The sequence below is a fragment of the Aquarana catesbeiana genome, linkage group LG04 (assembly GCF_042186555.1).
Source record: "Aquarana catesbeiana isolate 2022-GZ linkage group LG04, ASM4218655v1, whole genome shotgun sequence".
Lineage (NCBI taxonomy): Eukaryota > Metazoa > Chordata > Amphibia > Anura > Ranidae > Aquarana > Aquarana catesbeiana.
In genome coordinates this window covers 245,158,152-245,179,563 of record NC_133327.1, presented here as the reverse complement: position 1 = coordinate 245,179,563, position 21,412 = coordinate 245,158,152, and the positions used below count along the sequence as shown (strand labels likewise).

The 21,412-nt window shown below is 43.0% G+C and overlaps 1 protein-coding gene across 1 annotated transcript in view; it reads right to left on the bottom strand.

Annotated features, from left to right (window-relative positions):
• The window catches only part of TMEM44 (transmembrane protein 44), a 79,034-nt gene extending 60,108 nt beyond the window's left edge, over window positions 1-18,926 (bottom strand). The window contains exons 1-3 of the mRNA XM_073626349.1: window positions 18,482-18,926; window positions 5,096-5,222; window positions 2,647-2,740 (exon numbers count right to left, since the gene is read on the bottom strand). Coding sequence (XP_073482450.1) covers window positions 2,647-2,740; window positions 5,096-5,222; window positions 18,482-18,636 — 376 coding nt within the window. The 5' untranslated portion in view covers window positions 18,637-18,926. The remainder of the gene's footprint in view (window positions 1-2,646; window positions 2,741-5,095; window positions 5,223-18,481) is intronic.
• Between the last annotated feature and the right edge of the window lie 2,486 nt (window positions 18,927-21,412).

The following is a 21,412-nucleotide window of genomic DNA, read 5'->3' as shown; positions in this document are numbered from 1 at the left end:
TACCTTGGGCAAGATTCCATATGAGAGCTTTCCAGATGTCCTTCCTGGGACAATAGGACGACCGGTCACTGGACCAGAAGATCTGGGTACCGGGATGAATCCAACAGAGTCTGAACTAGTGGACCTTGCAAGAAACCCTGTCCCGGGGCATGCCTCTCAGCCCGGGAGACTGGATTGTAATTACTTCGGATGCCAGTCTCCAGGACTGGGGGGCTCACTGCCTCGGCAAGCAGGTTCAAGGCAAGTGGAGCATGATGGAAACCAGACACTCCAATGTACTGGAGCTTCAAATAGCATACATGGCCCTGATGGCATTCAAGGGGATGATTCAGGGAGCTCTAGTCAAGCTTTGGTTGCCATACGGCGGTAGTATATATCACCCAACAAGGGGGAACCAGGAGTCTGGCATTACTCCAGGTGGCAACCAAAATTCTTCACTGGGCCGAGACTCATGTGGAAGATTTAACAGCAGTGTACATTCCAGGCAGTCAAAACCAGATAGCGGACCGCCTGAGCTGGAGATTTCCCAGCCAAGGAGAATGGGCAATTGGCAGTCGCTATATTCAACCAATTATCGCCAGATGGGGGACACCCAGTGTAAACCTTATGGCCACACCAGGGAATGCTTAAGTACCAGAAGGTTCGGGTACAACGGGGCAATAGCCCAAGACGCCTTTTCGATCTTGTGGCGGTTTCCCTTAGTGTACCTGTTTCCTCCAATCCCATTAATCATGAGGACCTTACTGAAGATCGAGAAGGAAGAGGTGCATGCCATCTTAATTGTACCCATCTGGCCCAGGAGGCCATGGTTTCCACTGCTCCTGCAGATGGCATCAGCCCCACCAGTACACCTCCCCTTCAGGAGTGATCTGTTACAGCAGGAGCAATGGATGCACCCCAACACGCAGAGATTGCGGCTGATGGCCTGGCTGTTGAATCGGCACGACTGCAGGCACAGAGCCTCTCAGAGGAAGTAATTGCTACCTTACTAGGGGCAAGGAAGTCTACAACAAATACCACATATTTCAGGATCTGGAGGAGATTTGTGGACTTTGCATTACAGCATAATTTCTCCCCATTAACTCTGGGTATCGTAAATATTTTGGAATTTCTACAGACAGCACTAACTATAGGCTTGGCATACAACTCGATTAAAGTCCAAGTGTCAGCCCTGTCCTGCTTCACCGGACATAGATGGGCTAAGGAACCTTTGATAAAACAATTCCTCAGAGCCGCAATAAGAGTATGGCCACCAAGGAAGAACTTCTTCCCAACTTGGGACTTGGGCATGGTCCTAAAAGCACTGTTGCAGCCCCTATTTAGTCCGGCGGACTCATGCACACTGGGGTCTCTGACAATCAAGCTGGTCTTCTTGATGGCCATTACAACGGCCAGAAGGGTAACGGAATTAGCAGCCTTATCCTGTGAAGAACCATTCTGCATTATTTATCCGGAAAGAGTGATCCTGAGACCCTCTTCAGCTCTAGCCTCTAAGGTAGTATCAAGTTTTCATGAACTAGGAATCAGTGTTACCTTGCTACACAACCTCCAGAGCAGGCGAACCAGTTAGATTTGAGACCTCTGGATATGGTCGGCTTGTTATCAACATATCTTCAGAGGGCACAACAGATATGCAAATCGAATAGTTTGTTCATCCCAAGAAGGGGGAGGCAGCACCATCAAGGGTCTTATCCACCTGGATCACAAGGACTATCTCCTTGGCATACGAGCAACAGGGCCTTGCTCCTCCGCAGACTATACGGGCTCATTCTACAAGAGCGATGGCAGCTTCTTGGGCGTCCGTAGCAAAGATCCAGGTGGAAGACATATGCAGGAATGCTAGCTGGAGCTCCTGTGAGACTTTTGCTCGGCGCTACAAACTAGATGTAGTTGCCGCTAGCTCTTCGACGTTTGGAGCGGCAGTAGTTTTGACGCCTTTGATCAGTTAGTTAATTAAAAATGTGGTTAAACATTGAATTATAAGTCTTTGTCGTTTCTTTCCCACCCTATATTGACTTTGGTATATACCATAGTGTGCTGACAGGAAGACGACCATGAAAACGAAAAATTGTTATCAATACTCACCGTATCAATACTCACGTCAGCACAACTTTGCTTCCCTCCCTAGGTGGCCCGTCGCCGCTACAAAAGAACACGAGGGAGAGGGGAGGGGGAGGGGAAGACAGGGATTTATAACACTGGAAGAAGGTGGTCCTGAGGGTTAATGAGGAACAGTTAACCCATAGTGTGTATTGATATCAATTTTCCGTTATTCTGACCAGCAGAATGAGATAAACACCATATGCCTGTAAACACACATAAACAAGCTTACTTACACACCAAAACTAGCATTTTGTATGCTAGACTTTTCTGCCAGCAGAAATATCCAGTGCAGATAGGAGTTTTTTTAATACGCCTGTGTGCATGTAGCCCAACAATCAATCTGCAGAGAATATAGCCTAAGAACATTCGATTTTGCCGCACTCACACAGAACAAATTTACATGCAGCGTTCAGGAACAAACAGCTATTTGAATATTTTATAAGCAGACTCCTAAGTGTTCACATCACATTTAAGTTGAGTACAAGTTAGTGACAGAATGGTATTATTATTATTATTGGGCTTTAGATAAAATGTATTACATACTTGCTCTCACTCTGTAGCTGGACGTGCATACTGGAAACACAGTTAGTATAAAGTTTATAACATCTGATAATGCCATATAAGCTCCAGTGATGACCTGTCAAAGGGTCAAAAATAAAAAAAAAGTATTACAACCTAACGTTAAACATTAAAAGAATGCTTATATAAAAAAGCTAAATATTTAAATTGTTTACAAATGTATAGAAAGAACAAATGATATACTGTAAATTTTCCAATACAGGGAGGTAGACAATTTCCCTTTGTACTTTTATAAATACGCAAATGTTATGCGCAATGGTTTTCCTTCATAAGAAGCCAGTGTTAATCAGTCCAAACATGATACGCCTCCCACAATACACAATATTTATATATTTAAAACAGCAAAAGTGAGATTTGAATTCCCTAAATTCTTTTACATTTACTTAAATCTAGTAGGGATGAGTGGCGTGATTTCAGCTTAATACATTTTGTATAATATTACAGGATTGTGGCGATGCAGAAATCTCAGATTTGTTCATTGAGTGGTTTGGTGAAAAAAAAAAAAGATTTTCTTTTTTGAATAAGAAGATGTGTGTCTCTATAGTGGCATATTAAAAGTAATGTATTTTTTTCATTTAGTGTTTTTTTGTTTTTGTGTTTTTCCTTTTTTTATGTACTGTCACACCGCACACCAACAGTTCCAAGTGTAATGTGAGAAGCGGCCTCAGCCTATACTTCTCCTACTCACAAGTTTCACCCGCCTCACTGGTGCTTCGTAAAGTCACCTCTTAGACACCTCTATGACTCAGCCCCGGTAGGCAGGATGAAACATATCAGGGGGCATGGTTATTTGGAGCCTACATTATTATTTATATGCTCTAAGGATTGTCAAACTGCAATATATTTTTGCTTTGGGGTTTAGGTGCGTTTTAAATAAAACAGGTTCCACATGCTTCATCCCTAAGGAGGTTCTAATCATTGGCACTTAATTTGGAATACCGGATTCTAATTTCATAAATTTTAAGTCATGGTAAATGTAAGGGTGTACTTACTTTTTTTTTTCTGTGTGACAATGTATGTTTATTAACCTGAGCAACAAGGCACTTTCTCCTGGGGATGCATAGAGCTTACCTGGCCATATTCAATCTCACCTTGAGTGTGCAGCTAAATAACTTTTCTAAGAGAAGAGGGAAGGGTGTTTTAAGCACTGGGGAAGAAGGGAGTATGGAGGTAGTGGTGTTTTACATGTTGGGGGAGTTTGATCACTTGGGAGGTCAAGATCTGGAGCAGTGGGAACAGGATTAAAGCACAGGACCTTGATTATTATCCTATACCCCGGCCCAGATATGCCAATCTATGCCACTACCTGGCAATCAGTGCTGAATGAAGAGTGTAATGCTAGAGACAAGCTATTACAGCATCAGTATTTGAACCATGCATGTACTCATGCTTAAGGGAAGAAAAAAAAAAATAAGGAAAGTTTTTTTTAATGTGTCTGTGCAAGACATGTGAACTGCAGTAGGTACAGTCAGACAATAAGAAGCCCTTTCAGCTGATATTAAAGTGGAAGTTCAGTCAAAACCTATCCAATGCTAAACCTACTCAGCCACATTCTAAACCTAATCTATCCAGCCCTGTAAAGAAGAGATTGCTTGATGGGACTGGTGGAGAATCTTGCCAATACCACTGCTGGCAGGATGTTAATTGGCTTCATAGCTTCATAACTCTTGTTGACTTGAGTTTGGGCTGGAGGATAGGGGGGACGGGATTTCAATATTGCTACTTTGAATATATCCTAACGAGATAAGGGGACTTGATACTTTTGCACTATTTACTCGGATTTGACTAGAGCAAGAGGCAACATGCACCTATGTATTAGCCAGCACATTCTCCTGGTTTTGGTTTGTTGTATTGTTTTTGTTTCAGGAAGGCCCACTCCTGCGTGAGCCGGGCCACATGGGTATGTTATGTCTGACTTATGTCACAAACAATAAAAGAGAATTACTTACCTGTTCTGCAGCCTTGCTGGTCCGGTTCCATGCTGAGCTATCAGCGGCGGCTTCAGGGTGTGGGAATGTGCAGGTAAAGCAGCCGACAACGGAAGCCCCATAGCAACTCTATGGTTGACGTCACTTCCCAGACATTGTCGGCTTTCTCTCTCTACAAAGCACCTGCCACTGGAGACTGGATTGGATAGGTTCGGCTTCAGAAAAGGTAAGTATAGCGTTTTTTTCTTTACAAGTTTTGATAGGTTAGGATTACATTGTGGCAGAGAGTTGGTTTACCAACTCTCAACTTTAAGACTAACGTCAACTTTAAGACTAACTACTATAGATTCTATTGCTTTAGCATTACTGTGTAGAAGAGTAATACAGTTATTTGAAGCAAAAAAAAAAAAAAAAAAATTTAGCACTCAGGAGGTATAATAAAATTATTTATAGTGTAAAAATAATGTATGTTTTCATGCACATACCTGTATTGTGAGCTGCTTTGCCAAAAGAGATCCAATTGCATTACACATGGAACCAAAAAAGCTATAAATATTCCAAAATATTGATTCCTCATGCCTGGATTTTCTTTTGCATTGTAAGTAGAAATGCCTGAAATCAAATGAAATTATGAAATAAATTAAATAAAACTATGTAATTAAGGGTTGTTGAATAAAACCCTACACCATTAGAACTCCCCCAACCCACTCCATAAAGTGACACTAAACAATATGCTTAGACTTTATTCACAATGGCACTGCTGGGTTTAGCATCTCTAAATGCAGAAGTGGTCTGCATTAATAATAAAAGCTACTTTTTTGCTCCCAGATCAGTTTTTTCCTGCATTTAGATGTTCCCGCTTTAACCACTTGACCTCCAGACCTTTTTCTGACACTTTTATTTACATGTAAAAATCAGTATATTTTGCTAGAAAAGCAGTTAGAACCCTCAAATATATATATATATATATATATATATATATATATATATATATATATATATATATATATATATATATATATATATATATATATATTTATATTTTTTTTTTTTTTTTTTTTTTTTGTATATATTTTTTTTTTAAGTTTAATTCTTTATTCAAAATTTTTCTTTTTTTAACAAAGCATATAAACAATAATAAGAAGAGGAATAAAACTGTATTAGAATAGGGAACAAATCTAACCGACAGCCCTGATCAAATAAATCAGCAGCAACACATATTAAATTCAGATACGGGTTAATACACCACCCTAGTGGAAATTCATGACTAAATCAAATCAAGATTATAGAACCACAAGGTGTAATTAGTATATAATTATTAAAACTACTATTAACCTGAAATGCATTACTTTCATATCACTGCTTAAATTCTTCCTTTATTATATTCTACGTTCCTTACCCAATAATGTCTTATTAGACAAAATGCGTCAGAATGGGCTCTGCTGATGCCATTGCGTCATATTTTATACCAAGCTCTATTTTATCTTCACAAATGTCAAAATGTGTTCCTTTTATACAATAAATACCCTTTTTCCTTAATGGAATTACACTATATGGCACTTTTCCTTCTTTCCTTATAACTACATCAAATGGGAGAGATCATCCATCTGGCTCTCCGTCTCAATCCTTTTGGAGGGCTATCCTTTTGGAGTGTCATTGTGAGGGACCACTGGAGTTTATACCCCTAATGCCGCGTATACACGACCGGACTTTACGGCATACTTTGCCCGGCGGACTTTTCGACGGACTTTACGAATGAACGGACTTGCCTACACATGATCAACCAAAGTCCGACGGATTCGTACGTGATGACGTACGACCGGACTAAAACAAGGAAGTTTACAGCCGGTAGCCAATAGCTGCCCTAGCGTAGTTTTTTGTCCGTCGGACTAGCATACAGACGAGCGGACTTTTCGACCGGACTGGAGTCCGTCGGATAGATTTGAAACATGTTTCAAATCTAAGTCCGTCAAAATTTTGAGAAAACAAAGTCCGCTGGAGCCCACACACGATCGAATTGTCAGACGAAATCCGGTACGCTGGACCAAGTATGCCATAAAGTCCGATCGTGTGTACGCGGCATAACCGGAGGTCGTGTGTGTTGAGGCCGTTATCTCCTGGTGTGTCACACCACAAGTCTGATTGACTCATTAGGCATTTGCCTGTTTGAGTTCAATCCTTCCAGTAAGCCTTTTACTTACTGGTGGTGGATCGTCTATCGGCAAATTTTCTGCACAATTCTACATTTGAAGTCACAATAAAGTTTTGCCCATCCATTTATAGACTCTGAATTACTTTTGGATTTTTGCTTCATTGTCATTACGTTCAATTATTTCATTTTACCCACTTGACTGTGTATATGTTAGAGATATGCCACTCTAATGCCCGTACACACGGTCGGACATTTAACGGACATTCCGACAACAAAATCCATGGATTTTTTCCGACGGATGTTGGCTCAAACTTGTCTTGCATACACACGGTCACACAAAGTTGTCGGAAAATCCGATCGTTCTGAACGCTGTGACGTAAAACACATAGGTTGGGACTATAATTGGGGCAGTAGCCAATAGCTTTCATCTCTTAATTTATTCTGAGCATGCCTGGCACTTTGTCCGTCGGATTTGTCTACACATGATCAGAATTTAAAGGATCGGATTTTGTTGTCGGAAAATTTTATAGCATGCTCTCAAACTTTGTGTGTTGGAAATTCCGATGGAAAAAGTCAGATGGAGCCCACACACGGTCGGAATTTCCGACAACAAGCTCCGATCGCACATATTCCGTCGGAAAGTCCGACCGTGTGTACAGGGCATAAGTATTAAATTGAGTGCCATATCCCTTTAAGGTTTGTTTTCGCCAATTACCCTTGTATATTGTGTACATTTAATTTGTATGCAATCACATTTATCCCATCATGGGTTTTTTCACCATCCAAGGGGTTCACAAAATACAGTGTACACCTTGCACAAATATTCAGTCTTGGTTTATTCTAAGACAGTATATTAGCGCTGCACTTATTTATAACTTTTTCACTTTGCAATTGATCCTTTGCTGTGCCGGCTCCTATCTAACAACTTAAAGAGACAGCGCGGTATAATTGTTTTGTTTTTATCTTTCTTACCTACTTTAAGATAAAATAAACCTTCTCCTGACCCCAACACTTAGGTTTCTGGAAGAAAAATCTACTAAAGAAAAAGAAGAACTACAAAATCAATCAAAAAACCCCCCAAACTATAAGGAGTATAAAGAACTAAGGAACTTCACGGCGTCCAACACCCCCCCTCCCCCCCAGGATTCCCCCATCGAACCAGGCCTACCCTTGTAGATCGTAATTTCCTAAACTAAATAGGAAAGCAATCAGTATACTGGGATGTACAAGTAAAGGTAGTCCATGGCCGCCAAGTCTCCCGAAATTCATCCTCTCTTCCATTGAGAGACGCACTCATGTTTTCCATTGTCCTAATTTCATCTATTCTAGAGAACCAATATTTCAAAGATGGTATGATAGTGGACTTCCACAAGTCAGGGGTACATGCCCAGACAGAATTCAGCATGTGCACTATTAACGACTTTTTATAGTCGAAGAAGGGGCAACGCATTTAGGTGCAAGAGATATCCCAAAGGGTCCGAACCAAGGTCAACTGATGTCAGTTGTTTATTCATGTTCCCCACTGTTCTTGAAAGTGACTTGCTATAGAAGATCTGTATATTTTTTTTAACCACTTGCCGGCCGCCTCACGCAGATATACTGAATATGGCACGGGCAGGCAAAGTAACGTATGGGTACGTTACTTGCCTTCCGCGGGCGGGGGGTCCGATTGGACCCCCCCCGGTGCCCGAGGCGGTCGGCTTCTGTCCGGGAGCGATCAGAGGTGAGGGGGAGGCCATCCATTCGTGGCCACCCCCTCACGATCGCTCCCAGCCAATGACATTCTTCCTCTGCTGCTGTAATGTAAACAGCGGCAGAGGAAGTGATGTCATCTCTCTTTGAGCCGGTCTTTTCGTTCCGGCGTCGAGGAGAGAAGACATCAAGTAAGTGCACCAAACACTACACTAACAGTAGAACACACTAGGCACACATTTCACCCCCCATCACCCCCCGATCACCCCCCTGTACCCCCTGTCACAGTGACACCAATAGCAATTTTTTTTTTTTTTGCATTGGTGTCAGTTTGTGACAGTTATAAGTGGTAGGGCAGTTATTATTAGCCCCCTTTAGGTCTAGGATACCCCCCTAACCCCCCCTAATAAAGGTTAACCCCTTGATCACCCCCCGTCACCAGTGTCACTAAGCGATCGTTTTTCTGATCGCTGTATTAGTGACACAGGTGACGCTAGTTAGGGAGGTAAGTATATAGGTTCACCGTCAGTGTTTTATAGCGACAGGGACCCCCATATACTACCTAATAAATGTTTTAAGCCCCTGATTGCCCCCTAGTTAACCCTTTCACCAGTGATCACCATATAACTGTTACGGGTGACGCTGGTTAGTTAGTTTGTTTTTTTATAGTTTCAGGGCACCCGCCGTTTATTACCTAATAAAGGTTTAACCCATGCAACACCCACGCACGCACCATACACCTCCCTTAGTGCTATAGTATCTGAACGGATCAATATCTGATCCGATCAGATCTATACTAGCATCCCCAGCAGTTTAGGGTTCCCATAAACACAGTGTTAGCGGGATCAGCCCAGATACCTGCTAGCACCTGCGTTTTGCCCCTCGGCCCAGCCCTGCCCAGCCCACCCAAGTGAAGTATCGATCGATCACTGTCACTTACAAAACACTAAACATACATAACTGCAGCGTTCGCAGAGTCAGGCCTGATCCCTGCAATCGCTAACAGTTTTTGTTGGTAGCGTTTTGATACAGTCGCTAACAGTCAGGAGCTTTTTTGCCTTTGAGTCTCACTAGTGTACCACTAAATTTAGAGCCCAAAATGGCAAATCGAAGGTACACTAGTGAAGAGGCCTACACGTTTCTGAGCATGACAGATAGTGAAGAGGAAGTCACTCATCTGTCAGATTCAGGCTCAGAATACGATCCTAGAGGACAGTGGCTCCATGACAGATAGCTCTGACGACGGAGTTGTGGTCCCTGCTAAGGTCATGCGTACCAGACCCCAATCTTCTTCTTCTGTCCTTGAAGTGCAAGAACCGCAGGGCTCTCGTATGGAGCAGAGAAGTACTAGTGCCGCTATTCCTTCTGGTGAACTGGCAAGCACCAGCGGCCTTGTACACCCTGGTCGTACATCCAGCACTGCAGTAACACTTGGTGACGTGGCGAGTCCTATAAGTGCAGTTCAAGCTGGCGAGGTGGCAAGCACAAGTAGTGTCCCGCTGCCACCAAGAAGACAAACACAGGCCCGTCGTGCCCATAGTGCCCTTCCTGCTGCATTCGTCAATCCGAATTGGGAACCCACCACTTCTGCAGCACCCATACTTCCCCCATTCACTGGCCAACCCGGCATTCATGTGGAAACAGTTGATTTTACGCCAGTTGGATTTTTATTCGCTGTTTTTCACCGAAGATCTCTATAGATCTATTGTGGACCAAAGCAATTTATATGCTGGTCAACACATCGCCACTATTCCCCAGTCCTCCCTTGCCAGAGATTGGAAACCAATTACGGTCTCTGAATTTAAGCGCTTATTGGGCCTTTCCCTCAACGTGGGCATAACTAAAAAGAGTGAGTTTCGGTCATATTGGTCCACTGACCCAATTCACCATATGCCCTTGTTCTCTGCCTCCATGACCAGGGCACAATACGAGCAGATTTTGCGGTTCATGCACTTCAACAACAATGCACTCTGTTGTCCTCGTGGAGACCCTGAATATGATCGGCTCTACAAAATTTGGCCCCTCGTAACTCACTTCAACCAACGTTTTGCAGACTTGTTTACTCCCCATCAAGTTGTCTGCGTTGATGAGTCCCTGATTAAGTTTTCTGGCCGCTTGTCATTCAAACAGTACCTTCCCAGCAAGCGTGCCAGATACGGGGTCAAGATGTATAAGCTCCGTGACAGGGCCACAGGCTATACATGTAGTTTTATGGTTTACGAGGGCAAAGATAGTCACGTAGAGCCGACAAACTGCCCTGACTACATAGGAAGCGCTGGCAAGATAGTGTGGGACTTGGTGTCACCCTTATTCGGAAAGGGGTACCACTTGTACGTAGACAATTATTACACAAGCGTGCCACTTTTTAGTCACCTTTTTGATCAACAGATTGGAGCATGTGGCACCGTGCGACCTAATCACCGGGGCTTTCCCCAGCGGCTTGTAGATTCCCATCTTAGGCTGGGGGAGAGAGCCTGCTTCAAGTGTAATAACTTGCTCGCTATGAAGTAGAGGGATAATAAGAATGTTTTCGTTCTTACCTCCCTTCATGCAGACACGACGGTCCAAATTACTACGGCGACTGGTGTTGTGGAGAAACCCCTCTGTGTCCACGAATATAACCAAAATATGGGAGGGGTGGACCTCAACAACCAGTTGTTGGTGCCGTACCTAATTGCCCATAAGGCCAGACTCTGGTACAAGAAAGTGTCTGTTTATTGATTTCAATTGGCTTTGCTGAACGCTCATGTGCTATACAGAGCTTCAGGACGGACTGGATCCTTCCTTAAATTCCAGGAAGAGATCGTCAGAGCCCTTCTGTATCCAGACGGTGCTCCACCTCACCTTCCCCAACCAAGCCGGCTGCATGAGAGGCTTTTTCCTTATGTCCTCCCGAGTACCCCTACCCAAGGAGCCCCCCAAAGAAGATGTCGTGTCCCTCCTGTCCTGACAATCCTGGTCTATGCATTGGTGAATGTTTAGAACGCTACCATTCACTAGTTGAGTATTAGCGTAGGGTACAGCACTGCACAGACTAGGCACACTAACACAGGGTCTCCCAAGATGCCATCACATTTTGAGAGACCCGAACCTGGTACCAGTTACAAAAGTTATAGTTGCAAAAAAAAAAATGTAAAAAAAACAAAAAAAAAAGTAAAAAAAATAAAAACACAAAAAAATATAAAATAAAAAAAACAAAAATAGTTGTCGTTTTATTGTTCTCTCTCTCTCTAGTCTCTCTCTATTGTTCTTCTCTTTTTTACTGTATTCCATTCTGCAATGTTTTATTGTTATTATGTTTTACCATGTCTGCTTTTCAGATATGCAATTTTTTTTATACTTTACTGTTTACTGTGCTTTATTGGTAACAATTTTTTTGTTTTCAGGTATGCCATTCAGCTGCAGAGCGTATTTATTTATCTTGACAGCAACAGTGTTTGCTCCCACGATACATAAAGCTGTGACTCTAGCGCTGTCGGAGGTGATTTTATCACCACAGTTACATACTTCAGCATATATGCCGAAGCGTGGGGGCAGCAGAGGGTGGAGGAGCGATTTGCTCCTAACTTTTGCGGGAGGATGCCCCCATGCTTTGGCATATATATACGGTGCATGTATGCCCATCATTAGAAGTGGGTGGATGAAGGGAGGTATTCTAATGGTGGGCATACCCACCGATCAATCTCTTTTCGTTCACAGGCTGCATGAAGAAAAAGTTTACAATATATGCCCAACAAGGACCAGCAACGTACTGGTATATTGCTGGACTTTGCGTGGTTATACCAGAATGATGCCTGCAGGTTTAGGTATCATCTTGGTATCATTCTTTTCAGCCAGCGGTCAGCTTTCATGTAAAAGCAATCCTAGCGGCTAATTAGCCTCTAGACTGCTTTTACAAGCAGTGGGAGGGAATGCCCCCCCCCCGTCTTCCATGTTTTTCTCTGGCTCTCCTGTCCCAACAGGGAACCTGAGAATGCAGCCGGTGATTCAGCCAGCTGACCATAGAGCTGATCAGAGACCAGAGTGGCTCCAAACATCTCTATGGCCTAAGAAACCGGAAGCTATGAGCATTTCATGACTTAGATTTCGCCGGATGTAAACAGCGCCATTGGGAAATTGGGAAAGCATTTTATCACACCGATCTTGGTGTGGTCAGATGTTTTGAGGGCAGAGGAGAGATCTAGGGTCTAATGGACCCCAATTTTTTCAAAAAAGAATACCTGTCACTACCTATTGCTATCATAGGGGAAATTTACATTCCCTGAGATAACAATAAAAATGAAAGGAACAGTTTAAAAATAAGATAAAAAAGCAAAAAAAAAAGCACCAGCACCCGTCCCCCCTCTGCTCTCGCGCAAAGTCGAACGCAAGCGTTGGTCTGGCGTCAAATGTAAACAGCAATTGCACCATGCATGTGAGGTATCACCGCGAAGGTCAGATCGAGGGCAGTAATTTTAGCAGTAGACCTCCTCTGTAAATCTAAAGTGGTAACCTGTAAATGCTTTTAAAGGCTTTAAAAAATGTATTTAGTTTGTCGCCACTGCACTGTTTGTGCGCAATTTTAAAGCATGTCATGTTTGGTATCCATGTACTCGGCCTAAGATCATCTTTTTTATTTCATCAAACATTTGGGCAATATAGTGTGTTTTCGTGCATTAAAATTCAAAAAAGTGTGTTTTTTCCCAAAAAAATGCATTTGAAAAATCGCTGCGCAAATACTGTGTGAAAAAAAAAATGAAACACCCACCATTTTAATCTGTAGGGCATTTCCTTTAAAAAATATATAATGTTTGGGGGTTCAAAGTAATTTTCTTGCAAAAAAAAATACATTTTTCATGTAAACAAAAAGTGTCAGAAAGGGCTTTGTCTTCAAGTGGTTAGAAGAGTGGGTGATGTGTGACATAAGCTTCTAAATGTTGTGCATAAAATGCCAGGACAGTTCAAACCCCCCCCAAATGACCCCATTTTGGAAAGTAGACACCCCAAGCTATTTGCTGAGAGGCATGTCGAGTCCATGGAATATTTTATATTGTGACACAAGTTGCGATAAAAAGACAATTTTTTTTTTTGCACAAAGTTGTCACTAAATGATATATTGCTCAAACATGCCATGGGAATATGTGAAATTACACCCCAAAATACATTCTGTTGCTTCTCATGAGTACGGGGATACCACATGTGTGGGACTTTTTGGGAGCCGTATCCGCGTACGGGACCCCGAAAACCAAGCACCGCCTTCAGGCTTTCTAAGGGCGTAAATTTTTGATTTCACTCTTCACTGCCTACCACAGTTTCGGAGGCCATGGAATGCGCAGGTGGCACAACCCCCCCCCCCCCCCCCAAATGACCTTAATTTGGAAAGTAGACACCCCAAGCTATTTGCCGAGAGGTATAGTGAGTATTTTGCAGACCTCACTTTTTGTCACAAAGTTTTGAAAATTTAAAAAAGAAAAAAAAATTTTTTTCTTGTCTTTCTTCATTTTCAAAAACAAATGAGAGCTGCGAAATACTCACCATGCCTCTCAGCAAATAGCTTGGGGTGTCTACTTTCCAAAATGGGGTCATTTGGGGGGGGTTTGTGCCATGTTGGCATTTTATGGCCTTCAAAACTGTGATAGGTAGTGAGGAGTGAAATCAAAAATTTACGCCCTTAGAAATCCTGAAGGCGGTGCTTGGTTTTCGGGGCCCCGTACACGGCTAGGCTCCCAAAAAGTCCCACACATGTGGTATCCCCATACTCAGGAGAAGCAGCTAAATTTATTTTGGGGTGCAATTCCATATATGCCCATGGCCTGTGTGAGAAATATATCATTTAGTGACAACTTTTTTGTAAATTTTTTTTTTTTGTCATTATTCAATCACTTGGGACAAAAAAAATTAATATTCACTGGGCTCAACATGCCTCTCAGCAATTTCCTTGGGGTGTCTACTTTCCAAAATGGGGTCATTTGGGGGGGGGGGGGTTTGTACTGCCCTGCCATTTTAGCACCTCAAGAAATGACATAGGCAGTCATAAACTAAAAGCTGTGTAAATTCCAGAAAATGTACCCTAGTTTGTAGACACTATAACTTTTCCGCAAACCAATAAATATACGCTTATTGACATTTTTTACCAAAGACATGTGGCTGAATACATTTTGGCCTAAATGTATGACTAAAATTGAGTTTATTGGATTTTTTTTATAACAAAAAGTAGAAAATTTTCTGTCTTTTTCTGTTTATAGCGCAAAAAATAAAAATCACAGAGGTGATCAAATACCATCAAAAGAAAGCTCTATTTGTGGGATGAAAAGGACGCAAATTTCGTTTGGGTACAGCATTGCATGACCGCGCAATTAGCAGTTAAAGTGACGCAGTGCCAAATTGTAAAAAGTGCTCTGGTCAGGAAGGGGGGTAAATCCTTCCGGGGCTGAAGTGGTTAAAGCAGAGGCCCTAGAGAATGAAATGGTGGGATTTGCAATTTTATGTCAAACGCTATTTGCGCAGTAGTTTTTCAAATGCAACTTTTTGGGAAAAATTTACTTTTTTACATTTTATTGCTAACATTTTAAACACAACACATAACCCATTTTTTTTTAAATATAAGAAATGATGTTACACTTAGTAAACAAATACCAAACATGTCAAGCTTTAAAAATTGCGCACGCCTGTGCAATGACGACAATTGGCATACATTTTACTATCCATAGGCAAAGCTTTACAGGTTACCACTTTAGATTTACAGAGGGAATCTAGTGCTAGAATTACTGCCCATGATCTGATGTTTGTGGTGATACCTCACATGTGTGGGACTATCGCTGTTTGCGTGCATGCAGGGCGCACGACGTGCATGTTCACTTTGTGCGTAATCACGGGGGGGGGTGACACTATTAATAAAAATCTAGATGACTTTTATTGCTGTCATAAGGAATGTAAACATCCTTGTGACAGCAATAGGCATGTGACAGGTACTCTTTATGGAGAGATCTGGGGTGTATAAGACCCAAGATCTGTGTTTTTTAAAAACGGCGCTGTCTACCATCGGGTAAACTGGAAGTGATGTCAAGTCATCACTTTCGGGTTACCATAGTGAAGAGCCAGTTAAAGCCGATCCCGCCCGGTTGCTTGGATCTCCCGGTGAGATGGGAGAGCCCAAGCAAGCCGTGAAAGGCAGCAGGAGGGGAGGGGACGGGGGGGGACCCACTGCTTGAAAAAGCAATCCAGTGGCCTTTTAGTTGCATCAGTGGATTCTTGCGGCTGGAATGACCGGAGCACGTGAATAGTGACAACCATTCAGCCTACATAAACCAAATGACAGCATTTGCCACTGTTTGCATGTAGCTGCACACCATGGGGTTACCCGCGGTTAGGGATGGATATCAGAGCCTGGATGCAGGCAGCTGTGGTTAGGCCCAGATATCTGCAGGTAACCCCAAGGTGTGCAGCTACATACAAACAGTGGTGCCTGGAGTCAGTCGGTTTATGTAGGCTGAGTGACCACTGCTATTTGCATGCTCTAGTCCAGTTTTTCTCGACCTTTTTTCAGTCAAGGCACCCTTTAAAATTATGCACAATCTCTAGGCACCCCATTCTAAAATGAAAGACCCCTTTCACACTGAAGGTGGTTTTCAGGCATTTTAATGCTAGAAATAATGCCTGTAAAGCGCCTGAAAACCACCTCACATGCCGCCCGAATGTGAAAGCCCGAGTGCTTTCATGCTGGGGCGGTGCACTTGCGGGAGGTTACAAAAAGTCCTGCAAGCAGCATCTTTGGGGAGGTTTGGGAGTGCTGTATACAGTGCTCCTAAACCGCCCCTGCCCATTGGAATGAATGGGCAGCGTTTCCGAAGCGTCTGAAAAGCGCTTCGGAAGCACTGCAACACGGGCGGTTTTAATCCTTTCTTTAGCCTCTAGCAGGGGTTAAAAGCGCCCCCGCTAGCGTCCGAAAAGCACCGCTGAAACGAGCAGCACTTTACCACCAACGTGGTACCACCTTCCTTATCAATTTATGACATAATTTATTAGAATCCCAGCAGCTGGCCCACATGGTGCCCAAGGTGGTTTAGTGCTGTGGCTTTGTGTAACAAAAAAAATGCAGGCCACCATGCTGACCATTGCTTTTGGGCAATTTAAGGAAATGTTTTGCATTTTGTCAAGGCACCCCTAAAGAGCCCAGAAGGCACCCCCCCCCCCCAAAAAAAAAGGCTGCTCTAGTCATTTCAGCCACAAGAATCCACTTATACTTGTTGCTGGAATCTGATGGTTTATAAACACATATACTTTGGTTTGACAATGCCAGTGTCTTCAAAAATAATTCATATACATCCACCATTTAAAGCGGATTTTAACCCAAAAGTGGAACTTCCGCTTTAAGGACTTCTGACCTCTTGACATGCCACATTTGGCATGTAATTTTTTTTTTTTGGGGGGGGGGGGGGTCGGGTACCTAGTTTTGACAGGTACCCAGCTCCCACGGCACCGAGCAGAAGTTCTCCTATCCCCCTCCCTCCCTGCCATCTTCTGGCACGTCACAGATCCCAGAAGATTGCCCAGCCATTCAGAACGCACAGCGCGACTCGCGCATTCTCAGTGCACACCTGGCTGTGAAGCCGCAAGCTGTCACAACCGGGTGCCCGCACTTGCAATGTCCATGCCGCGGAGAGGAGAAGGAGAGAAGCGAGGCTTCGGGCGCCCTCATCGCTGAACCGTGGGACAGGTGAGTCTGTTTATTAAGTCAGCAGCTACACTTTTTGTAGCTGCTGACTTTTAATAAACACAGAAATTAGTGGAACTCTGCTTTAATGGCCCTATAATCTATTTTTAATTGTTTCCTAATGTGTTTTTATGTCCCCCTTTAACCGCCTCTATGAGCTCCTGAACCCCCCCCCCCCCCCCACTTCCGTTTGTTTGTTTACAATGAGTATTGCACATTAAGGCCCGTACACACGATACGAAAATCAGAAGAAAAATTTTGTACGACGAATGATCTGCCGATAGTACAGTGCTTTCAACAGCCGAATCCAGTCTTTCGTCAGACAAAAGCTGGAAGTGCAGACTATAAAATTTTTGTCGGATGTGAACTCAACGTCTGATTTTCATACAAAAAAAAAAAATCTTAAGAGCAAGACTTTCAACATGAGACTCGCATGCAACAAAAAATGAAGGAACGGTCTTCCGAGAATCTGATCGTGTGTACTGCTCCATGCACACTACACATCCCATAGTCGTTACAGCAAATGAATTCGGAGGGGAGTGAGAGTATCAGAAGTTACTTTTTTTTATATTATTTAAAAAAAGGGAAGAAAAGCTGCAATTTCATTAAGAAACAGAGATAGAATTGCTACACAAGCAATATCAGGATTCAGTTATCTACAGAACAAAGGCAGGTACAGGCTTGGAATAACATTTGCCACAATGATTGCAATTTCTGAAGGATTTAGGCTTTTACTTTAAAGTAAAGTCCCAGTTTTGTTTCTAATAAAGGAAGCATTTAATAACATCATAAGCTTCTACCTAGAGAAAAAGCTGAAAAGTGACATTTTTTAAATGATAGCACGTTTGTCTTTTTTGCTATTGCTTCTATCAAGGAAATCAGCTTTTGGCAGCAGCAGAGAGAAGGTAGTAAAAGCCAGAAGCCTTATTCAGATTACACCTGTGTGATGTCGATCAGCTTTTACAGCTTTATGACAACAAGTATTTGCTCAGCAGTGTGGGCCAAAAGTACTCCAGGACATGGTCACACACCTTACCCCTTTGCTACCAATACTTCATTTACCACTGACGGCGTTAACCAGTTTTAGTTACTAAGAGATTTAAACCATTGTTATAATGTCTCTCCCTCTCTTTTTTTTTTTTTAACAGAGAGTAACGCCTGTCTTAGTTAAAGTGAATGCATTACAAATGTAAGAAAAAAAAAGTTACTATGAAATGTTTAAATCTCGTACTCGCAAAGACTAACAAAGATTTGCTAATGACAAAAGCCAGGCTAAGCAGTCATTCATTGTTAAAGCACAGGAACATTAATGCTAAATGAGTAAAAGAGCATTACAGAGAAAATGACGTAAACCAGAACAAGCAGGACAGCAGCCACAAACCAAACGACACACAGATTTTTTCTTCTGCGAAGCAGGTGATCAGGTAATCCAAATTCCACAGTCCGGTGTCACGATCTTCCTGCCCGGTGGCATTTCTGACCCCATCCATATGTGTAAGGGTTCTGTACCAAATGACCGGTCACCTTGGAGATGGGCCACAGAGCATCCTGACTGCAGGTCTCTTGTAGGGTCAGTAGGACAGTATACTGCTATCAGCACAATACCTGGCTGGCTGATAAGCGCACTGCAAATGTGTTGGCCCTCTAAACAAGGATGTGTCACATTTTCTACAGTCTATGTGCAGTGAACACTAGCTGTGTCTGTTTCCTGCTCTACAATGCGTGTAACGTGTACATTGAATGTTCTCTGAAGAACTGAACTAGATACACAATCACACCTTACTGCTTCAGGCTACAAGCCCTGCCCAGAAACCCTGGTCAAGCAGGAAGTCTGTCTAAACCTGTGCTACTTTACTTGATTCCACCTTCCCCGCCTATCACAAAAAGACGTGTACTGAAAAAAAATCAGGTAAGAAAAGAAAAAACAGGTATAAGCTCTCTGTTCTACCAAGCAACTGGTATGTTTAACCACTTCAATACCAGGCACTTCCCCCCTTCCTGCCCTGGACAAGTTTTAGCTTTCAGCGCTGTCACACTTTGAATGACAATTGAGCAGTCATGCAACACTGTACCCAAATGAAATTTTTATCATTTCTTTGCACAAATAGAGCTTTCTTTTGGTGGTATTTGATCACCTCTGCAGTTTTTAATTTTTGCTCTATAAACGAAAAAAGACCGTCAATTTTGAAACAAAAAACCTGATGGGCACTGATAGGCGGCACTGATAGGCAGCACTGGTCGCACTGATGGCACTGATAGGCAGCACTGATGAGGAGCTACTGACAGGCATTACTGAGCGGCACTGATTGGCACTTTGATGGGGCACTGGCAGGCATTACTGATGGGGCACTGATTGGCACTCTTTTGGGCACTGATTGGCACTGTTGTGGGTACTGATGGGCACTGACAGGCGTTTATAGAGGGGGACAGGCTGGCAGGTGAGGGGCACTGATTGGCAGCTGATTGGCACCTTTTGATGAGGGCTGTGCTGATAATCAATGTGCTGATTATCAGCACAGACCCCCCCTCTGACAGGGAGAGCCGCCGATTGGCTCTCCCTGTCAGCGTGGACCAAGGCTTCATACCACGATCGGAGTTGTGGTGTGTTAGACTGACACACAGCACCTCCGATCACAGGCGCACGCCGGCTCTGTTATCCTAATCACGTTATATGGCGTCCGGTCAGGATAACATAACCACATCTTGCTATACGGTGGGTGGCAAGTGGTTAAACAATCACCTTGAAAAACAACCCATTCAGTATAAAATAGAAGTGAAAGGCAAAACATTTATGTATAGATATAAAAATACATTATAAATACCTTTTTTCCCTTTTTTTATAAATGATCACATTCCCTCTGTTCTCAGCTGCATAAGAGCTGGGGGAAGGAGAAGCAGCAGCACTGAGCTTCCCAATGAATGGCTGTGCAGCGGGGGGGTTGGTGTCAGGACAAGTCTGATAATTAGAGGAGAGTACACTGAGTTCCCAGCATAGAGAACTGACCATGCTGTGCTCCCTTGCTTAGTGTGGTCAGTTTTAATAGGAAAGCAAAGGGACTAGTAGGAACACCAGAGTTTTCACACAAAGCAAGCAATACAAAGAGAACAGGATACTTTCTCATACAAGTACAAACGCTTTAAACTTTAAAATGCCAAAAGTTGTATAATTCTTTATAAGAACATCCTAACGAAAAAAAGCGAACTGTACGGAAACATGTAAATTACCATTGCTCACCTCTTCTTCTAAAAATGAGAGTTGCCTGGGTGTCATACTGATCCAATGGTTTCAGTAATTTGGGGTCACTAACTAGAAGCATGCATGCATGCAGATAATGAGTTCTGACTTTTTAGGAGTGGGCCAGCAATGGCAGCTTGCATAAAGAGTGTACTTTAACTTCCCTGGCAGTATGATTATGTCAGATTTTTGCGTCTCAAAAGTGGTATATTGTTTTGCATGGAAATTTGGCATTTTATATTGTAGGCCTGTAATTCTTAGCAAAAACACACTTAAATCTGTCCAAACAAGAGTCTAATAGACATATTATTCTAATTCACTATCGCTGTTTTCTAGCTGGTCTAAAACCACTTTTGACGTAAAGGGACACTTTTTGGATGCCATGGACGTTCTCAAGTTTCCAGGCAGAAAGAACAGTATATATAATATAAAACTGCATGCAGGGCACTGGACAAAGCATTAGGGACAAAAGGGATGTGAAATGATTTAACACAGTAATGTAATCTGTAAGACAGACAGACAGACAGTATGTGTTTTGTTTTTTTCACTTTTTGAATATGCGTTGCGACGCCCGCAGGGAACAGAGCCTGGCACATTGATAGATCGAGCGGAGTACACAGCCCGCGAACACAGCGGGAGGACATCGCAGGATCCTGGGGACAAGGTAAGTACAAGGAAAAGGAGGGTAAACCTGTTTCAAGGCCCCCCCTTTTCTATGGGATCGTGACAGGAGCAGTTTCAAGGCACCCCCCTGCTGATTTGAAAAGCAGCGGGCAGTCTGTGAAGGGTCAGTTACGCCAGTTAGAACAGGAAAATTCTGGAATAAGGCTCCATTTCAGGATAGGTCAGAATAGGTCATATGTCCTCATGGAAGGTTCCAGAATATTGGGAGGTCAGTATATAAGGGACCCCCGCTCTAGGTCCCTGGCCAGTCGTCAGAGGGAAAACCATCCAGTGGAGCTCTGAGCTTTAATACTAAGCTTAAGAGCTATAATACTGAGCCTGCCGGAATTCCCTTTGGGCGACATGAA